At 44.2% G+C, this 16,954-nt stretch overlaps 2 protein-coding genes across 2 annotated transcripts in view; one reads left to right on the forward strand and one right to left on the reverse strand.

Moving 5' to 3' along the window:
* The window catches only part of nphp3 (nephronophthisis 3), a 38,870-nt gene that overhangs the window by 14,234 nt on the left and 7,682 nt on the right, over positions 1-16,954 (reverse strand). Inside the window, exons 18-39 of the mRNA XM_020651747.3 lie at positions 16,610-16,774; positions 15,897-15,991; positions 15,686-15,808; positions 15,413-15,602; positions 15,017-15,258; positions 14,748-14,823; positions 14,423-14,550; positions 14,013-14,253; positions 13,758-13,883; positions 13,558-13,673; positions 13,303-13,467; positions 5,851-5,953; positions 5,365-5,490; positions 5,023-5,184; positions 4,238-4,402; positions 4,017-4,158; positions 3,611-3,732; positions 3,362-3,468; positions 2,104-2,215; positions 1,557-1,634; positions 410-548; positions 82-189 (exon numbers count right to left, since the gene is read on the reverse strand). Of these exons, the coding sequence (XP_020507403.2) occupies positions 82-189; positions 410-548; positions 1,557-1,634; positions 2,104-2,215; positions 3,362-3,468; positions 3,611-3,732; positions 4,017-4,158; positions 4,238-4,402; positions 5,023-5,184; positions 5,365-5,490; positions 5,851-5,953; positions 13,303-13,467; positions 13,558-13,673; positions 13,758-13,883; positions 14,013-14,253; positions 14,423-14,550; positions 14,748-14,823; positions 15,017-15,258; positions 15,413-15,602; positions 15,686-15,808; positions 15,897-15,991; positions 16,610-16,774 (3,031 nt within the window). The remainder of the gene's footprint in view (positions 1-81; positions 190-409; positions 549-1,556; positions 1,635-2,103; positions 2,216-3,361; positions 3,469-3,610; positions 3,733-4,016; positions 4,159-4,237; positions 4,403-5,022; positions 5,185-5,364; positions 5,491-5,850; positions 5,954-13,302; positions 13,468-13,557; positions 13,674-13,757; positions 13,884-14,012; positions 14,254-14,422; positions 14,551-14,747; positions 14,824-15,016; positions 15,259-15,412; positions 15,603-15,685; positions 15,809-15,896; positions 15,992-16,609; positions 16,775-16,954) is intronic.
* uba5 (ubiquitin-like modifier activating enzyme 5) lies at positions 7,101-11,740 on the forward strand. Its single transcript, XM_020651758.3, has 12 exons — positions 7,101-7,380; positions 8,091-8,136; positions 8,889-8,978; positions 9,067-9,176; positions 9,265-9,351; positions 9,477-9,561; positions 9,860-9,964; positions 10,085-10,212; positions 10,315-10,450; positions 10,534-10,612; positions 10,702-10,808; positions 11,234-11,740. The coding sequence occupies exons 1-12, from the start codon at positions 7,229-7,231 to the stop codon at positions 11,309-11,311; spliced, it is 1,203 nt and encodes a 400-aa protein (XP_020507414.1). The 5' UTR covers positions 7,101-7,228; the 3' UTR covers positions 11,312-11,740.

Below are 16,954 nucleotides of genomic sequence, written 5' to 3' on the forward strand. Positions count from 1 at the left end.
AAATCACAACCCTAACTTAACCCTCATCACATATGGATTTATTTTGGAAGTGATGCATGAAAACAGAAGTCAGGGGAATACCTGTCATGCAGAAGCAGGAGCGGATCTCTCCTCGGAGCAGAGGCTCCAGCCATTTCTCCTTCTGCTCCTCACTGCCAAACATGTGCAGCACCTCCATGTTCCCCGTGTCTGTGGAGAAGCACCACACCAGGAAACCAGGAAAACATCATGACAGGAATTTTATCATACTTCTGATAAACAAAGGTGAGTGTCGGGGAGTTCAATTAATAGACGGCCTTTAAAAAACTGAGAGGTTGTTATGATAAAAAAACGGAGGGATAAAGGGAATTTATCTGGCTGCAGAGGTCATGTGGCCCAAACACTCTGACAGGATCGATGATGTTTTTACCAGGAGCCTGGCAGTTGAAGACTTCAGGGGCAAAGAGGCAGCGTCCCGTCTCCTCTGCAATGAACGCGTAGTCCAGCTGACTGAGACCGCTGACTGCAGGCAGGAAGAGGTTCCACAGCCCCGCCTCCCTGGCTCTCACCTGGACACACACACACACACACACACACACACACACAAAGGCTGTTACACTTTACAGAGAATTAACGATTATTTCAAAAGCCAAAAGAAGTGATGACGAGCAGAGCCAAAGAAGCTTGAGGCACAAGTGGCAGAATTTTATTGTGCATGAAGGAATGCAGCGTCATGAGTCATGAGGGAGGGGCAATGTTTAGATTAGATTTGAACAAACGCCTTTCAACCTGCACCCTCGATGAGCTCTTATATAACATTTGTTTTTGTGACTTCTTTGTGACTTTTGATGCATTCCTTTAACGGTAGCTTTCATTTTGAATTTTGGGGCGTTGGAAGACTAGTGGTTATGTTGCACGCCCCATGAACAGAGTATGTGGTCCTCATCACAGCAGCCGTGGGTTAGAATCTGACCTCTGACCCTTTGCTGCATGTCATACACCCCGCTCTCCTCCCAACACTTCCTGTCTCTCTCCAGCTGTCCTATCCAATAAAAGACAAACAAGGCCAAAAAATATCTTTAAAAAAATTGTTAGTGTCATCTTGGATTCTGATTATTTGGAGTGAGTTGCATGTGTGAACACAAACGGCAACATTTGTCCTCCTGACTTTTCCTGCCAGCCACCCTAGGAACATTTCTGCTTGAAGTCGGGGTTAGCCAATGTGTGACCGCAGCAGGAAATATGCAGGAAATCTACCACTAGGGAGGGAGCGGGGGTGACGACGATGCTTGCGTTACACATGAGGTGCAGGTGCAGCTTCATGCTCTTTTCCGCTCGATTGTTGATACAGTGATTAAGTCAAAATACACTCAGCATTGATATAAAGACATCAATCTGTCATTATAATGTCAGACTCTATCTTTCAGTCCTCCACCCCTCCTCTTGACTGACAGGGAAAACTGGAAAACTTCACACAGTGAGGGACGTGTGTGAATTAGAAACTCAGGAAGCTTTCAGCGGCAGCCTTTGTCCTGAAATTCTCCCTGCATGCATGTGTGTTAAAGAGCTATACTTACCTTAAGCTCTTCTATTATCTGAGGGGTGTGCCACCTCTGAGGAGACTGCGTGTGTTTGGAGTAGTACTCTGCAACTTCCTGGAGAAGAACATTTGGTTTGTTTTACACATTTCTAAAAATGAAAATATGGATCATTTTTATTCTACTCTCACGTTTCTACTCTCGTCATCATCCAAAGACAGAAAGACATTTTAAATCATGTTTTTTGTTATGCAGTAGATTTCCAGGAGAAACACATTTATAGTGAAATCTGAGTACAAGTTTCCCAAAGAAATACAAAAACTGCTGGCAAAAAATCGAGCAAGATCTTTGACGCCATCTTTGAGGACCACCCTGTTGCCTCATATCAAAAACAATATGATGCTCATCCAATGGAGCGGTTTCTGCATGCGATCCAATCTCGACTGTCTCCTTGTTCTCTCGCTCCAATGAACGAGTCCTGATTGCATGAATGAACTGAAGTTCAATCCTTTTCATGTGCGAGTTAAAAGTCCGCCTGAGCCAACAAATCTCTGTTGTGTTGTGGGCAGCAGCTCTTGGCACTGACCTGTTGAGCAGGAAGCACGTACTGTCTCATGAAGTCTTTGACCTGCTGGAGAACGGCTCGACCTTTCCCCGTCTGCAGGAACAGGCCGTCTTCTGTGGGACCTGTGACGGACCTGACAGGGGGAAGTACAACTCACACTTTAAGAACGTCAACGGAGACTAGCAGAAGCAGCAACCTCCATATCACTAAAATAACAACAACCAATCAAACAACAGAATCATATAATAATAATCATTATTAGAGTTGTAGTAATCCAAATCCATCTTTGTCTCCAGGGTATTTTTTGAAGGACTCTGCCTCGTCTCGGAATCGAAAGCTTTTTTACTCGGTCAGCCTTCATTGTGGAGAAATCCAGAGTTTCATGTCTGTATCTGAATAACATGACTCAATATAAGACACAAAGCAGCTGTCATGTTCTGTGTTGTTTTCCGATGTGCAGCCGCAGCCGCGGTGTCTCTCTCTCTCTCTCTCTCTCTCTCTCTCTCTCTCTCTCTCTCTCTCTCTCTCTCTCTCTCTCTCTCTCTCTCTCTCTCTCTCTCTCTCTCTCTCTCTCTCTCTCTCTCTCTCTCTCTCTCTCTCTCTCTCTCTCTCTCTCTCTCTCTCTCTCTCTCATGCATGTGTTGTATTAAGACGTTATGTACAAGAGGTAATCGTGCTTAAGCACGAATAGTCCTGTGTAGTGTGACCGTAGGCCGTGCCGGCACAGCTGGGGGCCAATCATGCTTGAGTACGGCACAGTACAGATGGCCAGACTCGGCAGACAACGGATTTTAAATCAACACCACCACTGTGATTAGAAGGAAACGCCTCTTTCTACAAGAATGAAGAACTTCAATTCATTTGTAGTTTGATTTTTTTCCCCGGTTCCCCGCTGCACACAAGATGAAAATCTTATGGTCTTGGTCTTGACTCGTCTTGATCCCTAAAAGTCTTGGTCTTGGAGCACTCTGGTCTCGGGTATGTCTTGGTCTCTGTTAGTGTGGTTCTTGTCTACAACACTACTAATTATTAAACTACTTGAAGGCTTTAATAAAAAGAATGCAGCCTGTGAGTTCCATCAACCTGTAGAAGTTGTTTGTGATCACTAAAGTGAAACAAGTGCAGAAGATGAGTCAGAGATGCCTTTACGGCTCAGACACAGCACAATCACATCCTTAAATAAGAAACATTGAGTCACTGCATTGATTCAAAAAACATGTCAAAAGAACATTCACAGACATTTCCTTACATAACCGGAGGAGCCAGAAGTGAAACCAACCTGTGTGCAAGCTGCAAGGCATATTCAGACAAGGGCTCCACACAGTGGCCGAACTGGGCGGCATTGGGAGCGCTGGCATTCCCCAGGAGGTGGCGTGCATAGATCCCCTGATAAGTAGAAAAAAGATGTAATAATGTTTCCACACCCTTTGTAGTTAGGAAGGAAAAATAAATCCATTATTAGATATTTAAAGTATCCCAGCAAGATCATAAATCACAGAGAGGGATACAATCACAGCTGGACTCTAACCTGGGCGATTCCTGCCATTTTAAAGACGGACAGGGCGAGGTAAAAATTCAACTCTGGCAGAGCAGACGGGATCCCCCGGCACCGGCAGTAAATGGAGATAAGGTCATCAACAGACGGGACGCCTAGAAGTGTAGATAAAAAGCATAACAATAAATGGATGCTAATGCTAATCACACCTATTTGGTTTTTTTGAACCAGGCTGTAAACATGTTCATCTCTGCTGTAAAAACAGACTTTTTAGAATGGGTGTGTATGTGACTTCCTGTGTTTCTGCAGCCAGTCTCTAGTGGACACTTGAGGAACTGCAGGATTTTTGCACTTTTATGCTTTATAAATAAGTTAATATTTTCCCTACTTGATTAGCTGTGTTTTGTGTTTTGTGTGTTTTCGTGGTTTCTCATCATACCTTCTATTCCTTTCAAACTGCCCATGGTGTTGATGATGCTGAGGCCTTCAGGCCAGTATTTAGGCATGAGGAAGTAAGCCAGATCAGCCAGCGGCTGCCCGGTGGTGGACAGCTCCCAGTCCAACACTGCTATCACACGCGCCTAACAACATAAAGCACACTTCTTAAAGCTTTGAGGCCAAAAAGCAGAAGTGTTGGAATAAATGTTCCTGAACTAGTACCTCTGTTGGATGGAAAATCAAATTGTCCAATCGAAAGTCTCCATGGACGAGCGTGACCTCGTTATCATTAGCTGGCAAATTGTTCCTTAACCAATCAGAGAGCTGGTTCATGGCTGGAATGTCTCGGTGTGCTGCAGCAGTGTACTGTTTGGTCCAGGTGGACACCTGAAGAGAGAAGAGACACTTTTTATATCACAACTCTAAATATTTACAGAGAAGTTGTTTAAGGGTCTCATATTCTGTAAAATCAACTTCTCCATGTTCCTCTGACTCTAACATGTGTCTCTAATCTGTCTACAAACCCCATAACATAAGAAAAGTCCATCTTTTCCGTCTTTTCCCTGCTCCACTTTTCAGAAAATGTGTGCTCAAACAGGCCGTTTGGAGATTTTCTCTTCATGACATCACAAAGGGCAGTAGCCCCTCCCCCAGGTGGGTGACACTCCCACAGCTAGGTGTTTGTTCTGCCCTCTGAGTCTGCCTTCTCACCGTAAACAATAGGACATGGAGCGAGAAAGCACCGAGTACACCCAAGCCCTTCCAGAGAGGGGGCGTGGTCAGACACAGCTCATTTACATATTTAAAGGTACAGACACAGAAACAGCCTGTTCTGAGCAGGGCTGAAATAGAGGGGTTTATAGACATGATCAAATACAGGATCAGAGTGGATTTAGATCAAGAAACTTCACACACATGTTTTGAGGAGCTCTGAGACTTATTTACACTGAAGAAGAGGAGGAGGATATGTCACCTTTAAAGTGTTTTTATTGATTGAACGTTCTCACTTGTCTCCTGCAGTAGCCGGGTCCTTTTCCGTACCCGTCAAGGTCCATTGCTGTAAAGTCCAGCGAGTGCAGCTTTGCGAGCACCTCCACTGCAGCTACATACAGAGCTGTTCTCTCTGCTGCACGCACTCCAGGGAGACGCAGATCCCTGAATATCCTCCCCTGCTCGGAAAAAAACAAGTATCTCATCGCAATATGCATCTTTACATCTCATGAAAGATCAATTATTTCATATGTCTTACATATCTAGAAGCACTGGCATCAGCTGACAGACACATACGAGCTCAAATTTCATGTTGTATGATTAGAACATGGAGTAAATGTCAATGTGCACAGACTTACCTTCACATGTTCCATCAGGTAGAAATCTGTTCCAATGACTTCAGCATCAGTGCAGTGCAAGAGAGGCCGAGGAACAGGGAAGCCTGAGGAAAACAAGGCCTTCTGCACCCGATACTCCCGGTCCACCTTAAAAAAAAAAACAAAGTCACACCTGACGTTCAGATCCAAACATCCCTGACACTGTGAGACTCAAAATAATGATCCCAAGCTTTTAAACTTCACAGAGTCAGTTTGATCAGTTATTAAGATTTTAGTCGTTAGCTGGTAAAACACTGTCAGTCTATTTTCCTCTCACTTTTCTCTTTGTCATCCTGATTCCATCAAGAAAACATAAATACATAAAAGATATTAACTTTGTGCACACAAGATATTTAATATTTTTACTTTTTTGGACTTGCTCCCCCTGCTGGAGAGGAGACATAACGACACACACACACGGCCGTGCAGTAAAGAAACTTATATATTATTTGAACCTCTCTGTGTTACCTTGTGTGCACCTGGCAGCAGCTCACCCGGAGGTTTCTTTCTGAGCACATAGCTCCTGTCTGAGGGTGTTTGGATCAGAAAAGTCGGGTTCGACTGACCGAAACTGAACAGAACAAAAAGAAAGTGTCAGCATGTTGTCAGTTACCTGGACACCATTTGCTTTACAGAAGAATCTCAGTACACCTGTAATATGTCTGTGATAATACAACCAAGCAGTGCAGCTTCTTCTCCTGCTGTCTTACCTGTACTGCCTGACGCTGATTGGCTCATTGTTTGACAGCACCGACCTGGCGGACAGGTATCTCTGCAGTCTGTCAACACTGAGTTTATGCTGCTGTCTCACTGGAGTTGTTTGCTCTTCCATGTCTCACTTCACGGCTGGATTAATTATTCCCAGGTTCATGGTGGACAGAACTTTTTTTTTACAGTGTTGATAACGTCAGGTTGTAGTCGGTCCTATTACGCGTGCGCACATCTACGTCATTTCCTTATTTACAGTCCCGAAATCTGTCAAACTATCACAAACAAGCCCTGTTATCTAAATTAAAAATATACAAACACAACTTATCTCCATATGAATGTTTGATTTGTAAAACAAATAATATGTTGGATTTATATTTTAATTATCATCTAAATCATCTGTACATATTTAACGTGTATTTAAGTTAAACACAAACTTTTATTTTTATTTTATTTTATTATTCTATTATTATTTTATTTATTTTACTTTTATTTTTATATTTATATTTATATAAAAACTGTACTCCTGCACAGCTCTGTTACTCTTAAAACGTATTTTTAATGGATAACCTTGTAGTGTTTTATTTTACTTTTTATTTCTTCCATTTTTATTTCTTTATTTATTTTTGTATTATTTTTATTTTTGTATTTTAGTATTTTTCTTTTATTATCGTGTAATTTTTCATCTTGAATTTTAACAAATTTAACCTCCTGCTGTTTATGGACTGTGGGATTATGGGTGGGGGGTCACATTGTTGCTGTTTGATTTATTTTTATGTAAATCACTGTATGCCACATCATTGTATGAAAAGTGCTATACAAATAAAGTTTGATTTAAAAAAATGATGATAGTATGTAAAAAAAGAAATACGCCTTTAACCAACTAAAATACAAAGGAATAAATCCAGTTGTTTAATTTAAAACAATTGAAATATTACTTAAATAAAATACTGGTAAAGGTGGAACCCTGTGAGGTGTCGTTCTTGTTTCTCCACGGAGGTTATTCACCGCGACACATATCCTGACAGCTGATTTGAAGACGTGTACCTTCCCTCCGAGCGGATCCCGTCATCTTTTCTTTCTTTTCCACCTTTTTTATTTCTCGCTCAGCTCGTGCGTCGACATCTTTTACGACCCGATGTCGACGATGGAGGAGCTGAAGCTGCGCGTGAGGGAGTTAGAGAACGAGCTGATTAAATGTAAACAGAAACAGGAAGTTCAGAATCAAGAACTCCACAGACCCAAGATCCACAAGATGAGCTCTGAAGTGGTCGATTCCAACCCGTACAGGTGAGTGTTACAGGTGTCTCTTTATATTCTGTGTTTTATTTAATGTGCTCACAGCTCCGAGAGACTCCGCCTCACCATCATGACTCACTGGTCCAAACATTACACTGGTCCCAGCTACTGGTCCAAACATTACACTGGTCCCAGCTGCTGGTCCAAACATTATACTGGTCCCAGCTGCTGGTCCAAACATTACACTGGTCCCAGCTACTGGTCCAAACATTACACTGGTCCCAGCTGCTGGTCCAAACATTATACTGGTCCCAGCTGCTGGTCCAAACATTACACTGGTCCCAGCTGCTGGTCCAAACATTACACTGGTCCCAGCTGCTGGTCCAATCATTACACTGGTCCAAACATTATACTGGTCCCAGCTGCTGGTCCAAACATTACACTGGTCCCAGCTGCTGGTCCAAACATTACACTGGTCCCAGCTGCTGGTCCAATCATTACACTGGTCCAAACATTATACTGGTCCCAGCTGCTGGTCCAAACATTATACCGGTCCCAGCTGCTGGTCCAAACATTATACTGGTCCCAGCTGCTGCTGGTCCCAGCATTACACTGGTCCCAGCTGCTGCTGGTCCAATCATTACACTGGTCCAAACATTACACTGGTCCCAGCATTACACTGGTCCCAGCATTACACTGGTCCCAGCATTACACTGGTCCCAGCTGCTGGTTCTCTAATCTGAGCTTTGTTTTCTTGGCAGTCGGCTGATGGCTCTGAAGAGAATGGGCATCGTGGATGATTATGAGGTATGATTCTCCAGGTAATCATTTTGCAAAGCAGCACTTGAGATTGTTTTTATTTTTATGAGAGAGAGAGAGAGAGAGAGAGGGAGGAGAGGAGAGGAGAGAGAGAGAGAGAGAGAGAGAGGGAGGAGAGGAGAGGAGAGAGAGAGGGGGAGGGAGGGAGAGAGAGAGAGAGAGAGGAGAGAGAGAGAGAGAGAGGGAGGAGAGAAGGTGAGGGAGAGGGAGGAGAGAGAGAGAGGGAGGGAGGGAGGGAGGAAAGAAAGAAAGAGAGGGAGGGAGGGAGAAAGAGAGGTGTAAGTCCCTCCTGTCTCCATGACAACCGTCTGTTGACATCGTCTGCTGTATGGACCAGCACTGCTCCTCTGCTGTTTGCTTTTTTACGGTGTATTTTAAATGTGAGCTGAACGAAGAGGATGAGGGAACAAGACTGGAGCCACAGGAGGAACAAAACGACCAGTGATCGATCTTTTTCAACTTGTCAGCGCTCGGAGCGGCCGCACAAAAAAAGGGCGGAGCGCTTGGAAATAATACGCAGGACGCTTTCTCTTTTTTTGTCTGGGCGGCCGATTTCTGCTGCGACCGTCTCTCCTGATTGGAAACAATTGAAAAGACGCTGGCGCTCAGAAAAACAAACGTTAGGTTGACATGGCGCCTTCATTTACACGTCCTCTTCTGTGTGTTCTCACGGCGACCATTAACAATAAAGCCTCCGGTCACCTACAAACACGTATCCATCATTTCATTTGTGTTGACAGAGAATCCGGACGTTTACAGTGGCTGTGGTCGGCGTTGGAGGAGTTGGCAGTGTGACCGCTGAAATGCTCACTAGATGTGGCATTGGTAAGGTAATACAAGCTTCTCTCTTCTTCCCTCTTTTTGTTGGAGTGTTGCAGTTTATTCCCGTCTCTCACTTCCTGCTTTTCACCGTCACAGCTGCTCCTCTTCGACTACGATAAAGTCGAGCTGGCCAACATGAACCGGCTGTTCTTCCAGCCTCACCAGGCGGGCCTCAGTAAAGTTGAAGCTGCAGAGCACACGCTCAGGTACAGACCCTCATCCCCCCCTCCCCCAAAAAGAGAGAGAGACACTCTGTCTTTTGTTTTCTAACATGTTTCTCTGTTTCACCTCCAGAAACATCAACCCAGATGTTTCATTTGAGACTCACAACTACAACATCACCACCATGGACAACTTCACACACTTCATGGACCGAGTCAGGTGTGTGTTCTCTACCGCTCTCTCCTCCTCTCCCTCTCTCCCCCCCTCTCTCTCCCCCGCTCCCTCTCTCACCCCCTCCCTCTCTCTCTCTCTCTTCAAAATAAAATGAATCTGTGTCTTCTCAGTCATGGAGGTCTAGAAGAAGGGACGCCGGTGGATTTACTCCTGAGCTGTGTGGACAACTTTGAGGCCAGGATGGCAATTAACACGGTAAGTTCATCGCTGTCGCAATTGAGTCACTTTTTGCAGAAGCAGCCAATCAAATCAAGTAGGAGGCGGGCTTAACTACTTACTAGGTCCAGACAGAGCTCACTGAAGAGATGGTGGAATCCACTGTACTGTTTCCTTTTTTTAAATTCTATGTACCCAAAACCTTCACTTTTCATGACATCCCCCCCTCCCCCTCCTCATTTAGGAGCTAATCAAGTGTGATTGGCCCCTAAACCTTCTCTTTGTGACTCCTGCAGATTAAAATCCCTTTTGTCCTTCTTTTTTATTTTTATCTCAGGCTTGTAATGAACTGGGTCAGACCTGGATGGAGTCTGGTGTCAGTGAGAACGCTGTTTCAGGACACATCCAGCTCATCATTCCTGGAGAGACGGCTTGTTTCGCTGTATGTGTACACACACACACACACACACACTAACACAGAGCAACCTTTGCTTACCTTTTATCCAGTGGTTTAAATAAAAAAAAATTGCATCCTAATAACAGTATCGTGTCCTTGTCTCAGTGTGCTCCTCCTCTAGTGGTGGCGGCTAACATCGATGAAAAAACCCTGAAAAAGGACGGCGTGTGTGCGGCCAGCTTACCGACAACAATGGGCGTGGTCGCGGGCCTCCTGGTGCAAAATGTCCTCAAGTAAGATATCCTCATACAGCACCCGATGGAGACCTAAAGGACCTGAAAGTCGACGTCCTTACAAATAATAAATAAAGGTTTGATTGGTTTTTTGTCTTTCAGGTACTTGTTAAAGTTCGGCACAGTCAGTTATTATCTGGGCTACAACGCCATGCAGGACTTCTTTCCCAGCATGGCGATGAAAGCAAACCCCCAGTGCAACGACCGCTACTGCCGGAGACAACAGGAGGAATACAAGGCGAGCGCTTACAGTCTGTTAGCAAATACTACAGCGAACAATTTACAGCAGCTAACCGTCTCTGTTTGATCGTCTCTCTGCAGAAGAAAGAAGCAGAACGGCCAAAAGTTGAAGTTGTAGAAGAAGAAGAGGAGGAAGTGGTACACGAGGACAACGAGTGGGGTGAGCAGCTTCAGTGTCTTGATGTTTCATTGTACGGCTCGTTGTGTCAACCTTTTCGTGTACTTACACTTGACATTGTGCGGGCGCAGGTATTGAAGTCGTATCAGAGGTGACTGACGCAGAGCTACAGGCTGCGACGGGCGCCGTGCCAGACCTCCCAGAGGGCATCACTGTCGCTTACACAATTCCAGCTGAGGTTAGTATTCTGCAACACACCACAGATTAGAGGATTATTGCTGAGCTTTTTCCCACAACATCCCAAAGTGTTTCAAAGTCATCATCTTAATATCCACGCTGAACACAGAAAGGTTTACAGACCCATGCAGAGCTGGATAAACACTGAAGCTTCAGAGTCCACCACATGGTGACCTGAGTGAGCATCCACTCTAGAGAGGAGGGGGGGGGGACAGCTCTCTATGATGTTTAGAATTTTGACTGCAGTAGCCATTTTAAACACTAGGTGTCAGAGGTATATACTTCTCCTTTAAATGAAAACAGCTGCTGTGCTGGAAGTCTTGTGAGGAATAAATACAAATGCATGATGCTGTGGAGATGGATTTGTAGATTTACTTAATAAAATGCATTTTAAAACAATTTCTTCTGTTGTTTTTTTCAAACCAGAGCGCAGCGAGCGGCGACACCGTGGGGGAGACTGAACAAAGCCTGGAGGAGTTGATGGCTCAGATGAGGAAGTTGTAGCCTGCAGCTTCTGCCTGCTTTTTTGTTTTCTCTTTCTTTGATAACAAGCATCCTTAGAAACATCCAACAAACTACAATGGAAATCTTCTATCAGCTGAAAACTGGAAATGCATGAAAAATGCTGCAAATGGCGTTTCACTACAAAAAAAAATGCAGAAGAGTGAGAATGTGTAATTTACTAAAAAAAACAGGTAATTTGTTGGGACTTTGATTTGGTTCAGTGTCTAATCAAATGTCTTAAAACATAGAATAATCTCTCTGTTAGTGCATTATCATGTATCACTCACTGCTTGTATTTTCTATGGCTTCAATCAGTGGATGTGCGTCCTCGCTGTCGTTCATTCAGCTTTAAGTCAAAACCCGCTGCAACTACAGATGAACAATGTTTACCACCACGTCTCAATAAAGTATTTATTAGATGGAATACAATCTTCTCGATATATTGAAGTGATTTCTTGTGTTGTCATGTACAGATTTTTTTTACATTTTACATTAACACATGAACGTATAAAAACACTGCAGGTACATTGTATGTGCTGTTTTTGGTAAAAGACGATACATGGCGCCCTCTTTGGATTCATGTAAATCATTAAAAGTCCTATCATACCTAAGACACTCATGTGGCACCATCATGGTTAATTAATAAATAAACAGACGTGCTGCATAAACACAGCATGACCTCAGAGGGGATGTTTACTCAATCAGGGTCCCGGCTGGAGAATACTTAGATTATACATTTTCCTTTCTTTGATTACTTAGTTAAATCAGGAGAAACATATTTCATAAAAACATGAATGGTATGTCATTGCACATAATTATATCAGTTTCCAGAATATGTACATTTAATTTTAGAGACAGACGCTCTCTAAAACCATAGACTGTAAATATGATCGGATGAGGCCTGAGTGTCATCAACCGTCTGTTCCTGCAGGGGGCGCTGGAGTCCCCTCGATGGCGGTCTCCATGCTGGAAATGCTGTCTCAGTCTAACTTTCAGTCAACCTAACTACAGGCTGAGAGCTGGAGCTGAGGCGGGTTTTAAACCTCCTGACAAACCGTTACACCGCGTCCACCTGTCAATCAGGTCAGCTACACGCCTTATTGTGAATAACTCTTATCCTTCATCAAATCAAAACTGATGAGTCATCAAAACATTCACCCCCCCGTACAGTGTGTGTCCATCCAGACATGAGCTAATCACACCTATTTGGTTTTTTGAACCAGGCTGTAAACATGTTCATCTCTGCTGTAAAAACAGGCTTTTTAGAATGGGTGTATATGTGAGTTCCTGTGCTCCTGCAGCCAGCCTCTAGTGGACACTTGAGGAACTGCAGGATTTTACACTTCAGCCTCGACTTCATTTTTTCAACACCAGAGGTTGCCGCTTGGTTAATACCCTTCATTAAATACATCAGATGTGGATTTGGCAACAAAAAAGACAACAGCATGATCAGACTGAGTTGTGGAAATGTTTCAAACTTAATACTTCAAATCTTTAAAAACACTTTAAAAGATTTTTTCTGATGATATTTTCAAGTCAAACTTGAAATAACAAAACTAATACCTCAGGTTTCCTTCTTGTCATGTATCCCCAAGTCTAAAAGTGCATAGAGTAATGTAGTCTGTGCAGCGGACAGATTCAATGTGTTTGATTATTTTTGAACGTGTTAGAAAATGCAAAATCTTCATGATGCCAGCAAATAAATGCTGCTGAGTTATCTAATGCTTTCCACTTTGAGGCATGTGTATAGGAACTAAATATCAGAGGTGTAAACATGAGATCCAGGCCCATTAAGAGGACTCACAAAGTTCCTCTCACTTATGCATATGTTGAAATACGATTCCATACTTGCAAACATCCATGTTTCACAGACTGATACGACAGACTTCATTACTAAACTTGCAGGTACAGTAAACAGACCAAACCCAACGACCACAATAGTTTCCCTTTTTGATAACAGCACCAGGTCTGATGTTGTCAGTCAGAGTCACCTTGGAGCATGTGGTGGGGGAGCAGGTCCCCTCAGACTGAATGTGTCCCCACTGGAGGAGTGGCGAGAGGGGGCGTTCCCGCACACCAGCGACGGCTCCGCCTCCTTTATCTCCATGGCGCGTTTATAAAGCTCTGCCGCCTTCTCGAAGTCGCCCTCTTCATAGCTAGTAACAAAAATAAGAACAAAAATCTCAAAATGTAATAAATCCACGATTGAAGGTATGATTTGCAGAAAGTTACCCCGGCTGCTTCACCTGAGCACGGCCAAGTTCTTCAGGGTCTCTCCGACTCTCGGGTGCGAGCGGCCCAGACTATCCTCATACACTTTGAGTGCTCGCTCGTACAGAGGCAAGGCGTCGCTGTGATTCTTCTACAAAACACACAGCCATGAAGTGAAGCTGGAAGTCAGTCATATGTAGTAAAGATTGAGCGAAAGCATAAAAAACATTCTCACCAGTTGGCAGTAGATCACAGCCAGGTTGACCAGCGCCGTGGCCACGCTCGGGTGTTTGGGCCCAAAACTCTTTTCTCTGATTTCTAGAGACAGCTCATACAGCGGCACCGCCTTTTCCAGCTTCCCCTGTTTGTTCAGCACACACACACACACACACACACACATGTTCACATCAGATCCTCAGCAAAACAACAAAACACAGAATCAGCTGTTCAAAAAGACTAAAACAGAATATTTCCTCGTTCTCGTTCTCACTCTGCGTTTGTACAGCATGGCCAGGTGTTTGAGCGTGTAAGCCAGAGACGGGTGATCTGGAGACAGGGCCTTCTTGCGGATGTCCAGCGCCCTCTCGTACATGTCCTCGGCCGTCTCGTACTCCCTCCGCTCTGTGTGCAGCGCAGCCAGGTTGTTGAGGGACTGAGCGCAGTCGGGGTGATCCGGGCCGAGGACTCGCTGACGCATTTCCAGAGAGCGTGTCAGGAATATCTTAGCTGCACTGGTGAGGACAGAGACAACGATTTGAGATTGTTGTTTGACACTCAAGAGTCAAAGTTTGCATGGTTTAATTTAAGAGAGTCTGCAATCCCAGATTTATTTTCATCATGCAGAGAGTGTCTCCATGTCTTTGTTATGTGTGCATGCAGCTGTAACATGTGCCCCCTCACTCCAGGTTGTTTTGGAGGTAGTACAGGACGCCCAGCTCGTTGAGCGTCTTGGCACAGTCTGCAGAATCTTTTCCAAGGGTCAGCTCCTCCAGCTGCAGGGCTCTGCGCCTCAGCAGAGTGAAGCCGTACTGACAAGAGGAGACAAAAAAATAAAACATGAGGTGAGAATGAGTAAGCATGTGGGAATCTGTGGAACATTTTTTTTTATGTGTTCTTATGTGCTGTCCTGTAAATGTTTATTTGTATTGTGTTTTTTATGATCTCTGTGCAAGGCAAATTCCCCTAGGGACAATAATGGTTTCATTCATTCATTCAACATGCTCACCATATGACCTTTCTGGCGTGCAGTCTTTTGACGGATCTTCACCGACGTCTTCCTGAGTTTCTCTGCTTGTTCATACCTGATACGGTAATAAAAATCAGCTGAGAGTCTTTAAATCTACCTTGACATAATGTCACTGACATTTATTAGATCATCCACACAGCTGGAATGTTTTCTCACTTGGCAGGAACAACCAATAAACTAAAAACATAAACATGAATTAGAAGTTAACATGGAACATGTCAGCACAAAAGAGAGAGAGAGGCGTTTACTTGTTTTGTTTCTGATAAAGCACGGCGAGCGACTCCAGCTCTCGTGCCACGCTCGCATGCTCAGCACCGTACGCGTTCTCACTGATCTCCAGGGCCTGCTTGTACAGCTGCTCTGCGTTTCCATACTTCTTCCACTGGACATATACGGCGGCCAGCTGGTGCAGGGAGCGAGCTACGCTGGGATGGTCGGGGTCCAAGGCCGTCTCCCTAATTTCAAGGGATCTTTGCAAAGGGGCAACAGCCTATAGGGGACACACAGAACCAGATTAGCATAGTGCTAGTATAAAATATAAGCGCGTATGAGGAGACCTATGGCAACAAATGAGGCACAAAAGTTACGTTTGGGGAAAACAAAAGTGCATTTTAGTTATTTAAAAGCATTAAACCATGTTTTACCTGACTGGGGAGGCCCAGGTCTTTGAGGAAACGTCCCAAAGTCTCGTACAGGTTTGCTAGCTTGGTCATGCTGTCTTCACTCTCACAGCTCTTCTCGTAGTGTTTCAGGGAGTCAAAGTACTCAGCGGCCATGGAGCTTTTGTCTTTGCCCACATATTGCCAATAAGCTAGCAGCTCAGAAAAATGACCCCTGGAACAAACAAACATAGACCTGTAAGACTAAATAGATGAGGCTCTGTAAAGCCAGCTTGTGTGTGTGTGCATGTTTTGTACCTCTTGTAGAGGTTTTGGGAGACAAACAGGTTCAGGAGGCTGAGCTGTAGTTTAGTTCTATCCTCCTGCTGTTGGAACAGCCAGGGGAGCTCGTCGGCAACGCGCCAAGTCACACGGTCCTGACTAAACACAAACAAGAATACGATGATATGAGCTGTTACGGTGCAGCAGGATGAGTTGTGATGAGCTGAACATGACGGCTCTGAAGCACCTGAGCTGTTGACTGAAGTAATGTACGAGTTTCTCTCTGTAGGCAGGAGAGCTGCTTCCTCCACCCAAGAACTCCAACCTCACAGATTCCCAAGCCTGAAAGACAAACACGATTATCGGATGTCTCATGAATGTCATGATTTTTTTTTTTTTAACGACATTGTTTTCTTTAAAGGTCACATATTATTCTCCTCATCAACCAGTTTAAATCATTTAAGTTTGTCAAGTGTCTTGTTCTGAATCCACTCTGATCCTGTATTTGATCATGTCTATAAACCCCTCTATTTCAGCCCTGCTCAGAACAGCCTGTTTCTGTGTCTGTGCCTTTAAATATGTAAATGAGCTGTGTCTGACCACGCCCCCTCTCTGGAATGGCTCGGGTGTACTAGGTGCTTTTTCGCTCCATGTCCTATTGTTTACGGTGAGAAGGCAGACTCAGAGGGCAGAACAAACACCTAGCTGTGGGAGTGTCACCCACCTGGGGGAGGGGCTACTGCCCTTTGTGATGTCATGAAGGGAAAATCTCCAAACAGCCTGTTTGAGCACACATTTTCTGAAAAGTGGAGCAGGCAAAAGACAGAAAGGATGGACTTTTCTTATGTTAGGGGGGTTTGTAGACAGATTAGAGACACATATTAGTTTTAGAGAAACATGGTGAAGGTTATTTGGCATAATATGTGACCTTTAATATTCCACTGGTCAAAATCAAATCACCTGCAGGTGTTGAAATCTAATGAGCCCACATCGAAGGGTCACAAAGCAGAGTCTGTTCAGACGGTGGAGCAGAGAGGACAGGGCAGGCAGCTCCAGTTCAGGGAAAAGGTCTTGCACCTCTGATTCACTAACTCCATTATGACTGGCACAGACGAGGCACAGAATCTAAGCAGAGAGAAAACAAGCAAGCACAATATCCCTCTGTTACGTCGACAAATAAATCACACAGTGTTTACGTTAGTCCCTGAGAAGCTGATTTTAACATACTGAACAAGCTAAAAGTATGTTTGCAGGACACTATGACATTTTAACAAATAAAAATAACAAAACTACATCTTTAAAGGT

The sequence above is a fragment of the Labrus bergylta genome, chromosome 20, assembly GCF_963930695.1.
Source record: "Labrus bergylta chromosome 20, fLabBer1.1, whole genome shotgun sequence".
In the NCBI taxonomy this organism is placed as follows: Eukaryota; Metazoa; Chordata; class Actinopteri; order Labriformes; family Labridae; genus Labrus; species Labrus bergylta.

Bases quoted from the DNA above. Each gene is read 5' to 3' on its own strand.
- uba5 (XM_020651758.3), top strand. From the start codon at position 7,229: ATGTCGACGATGGAGGAGCTGAAGCTGCGCGTGAGGGAGTTAGAGAAC. The intron at 8,137-8,888 runs GTATGATTCTCC...TTGTGTTGACAG, and splicing joins GCATCGTGGATGATTATGAG to AGAATCCGGACGTTTACAGT. The intron at 10,809-11,233 runs GTTAGTATTCTG...TTTTCAAACCAG, and splicing joins CTTACACAATTCCAGCTGAG to AGCGCAGCGAGCGGCGACAC.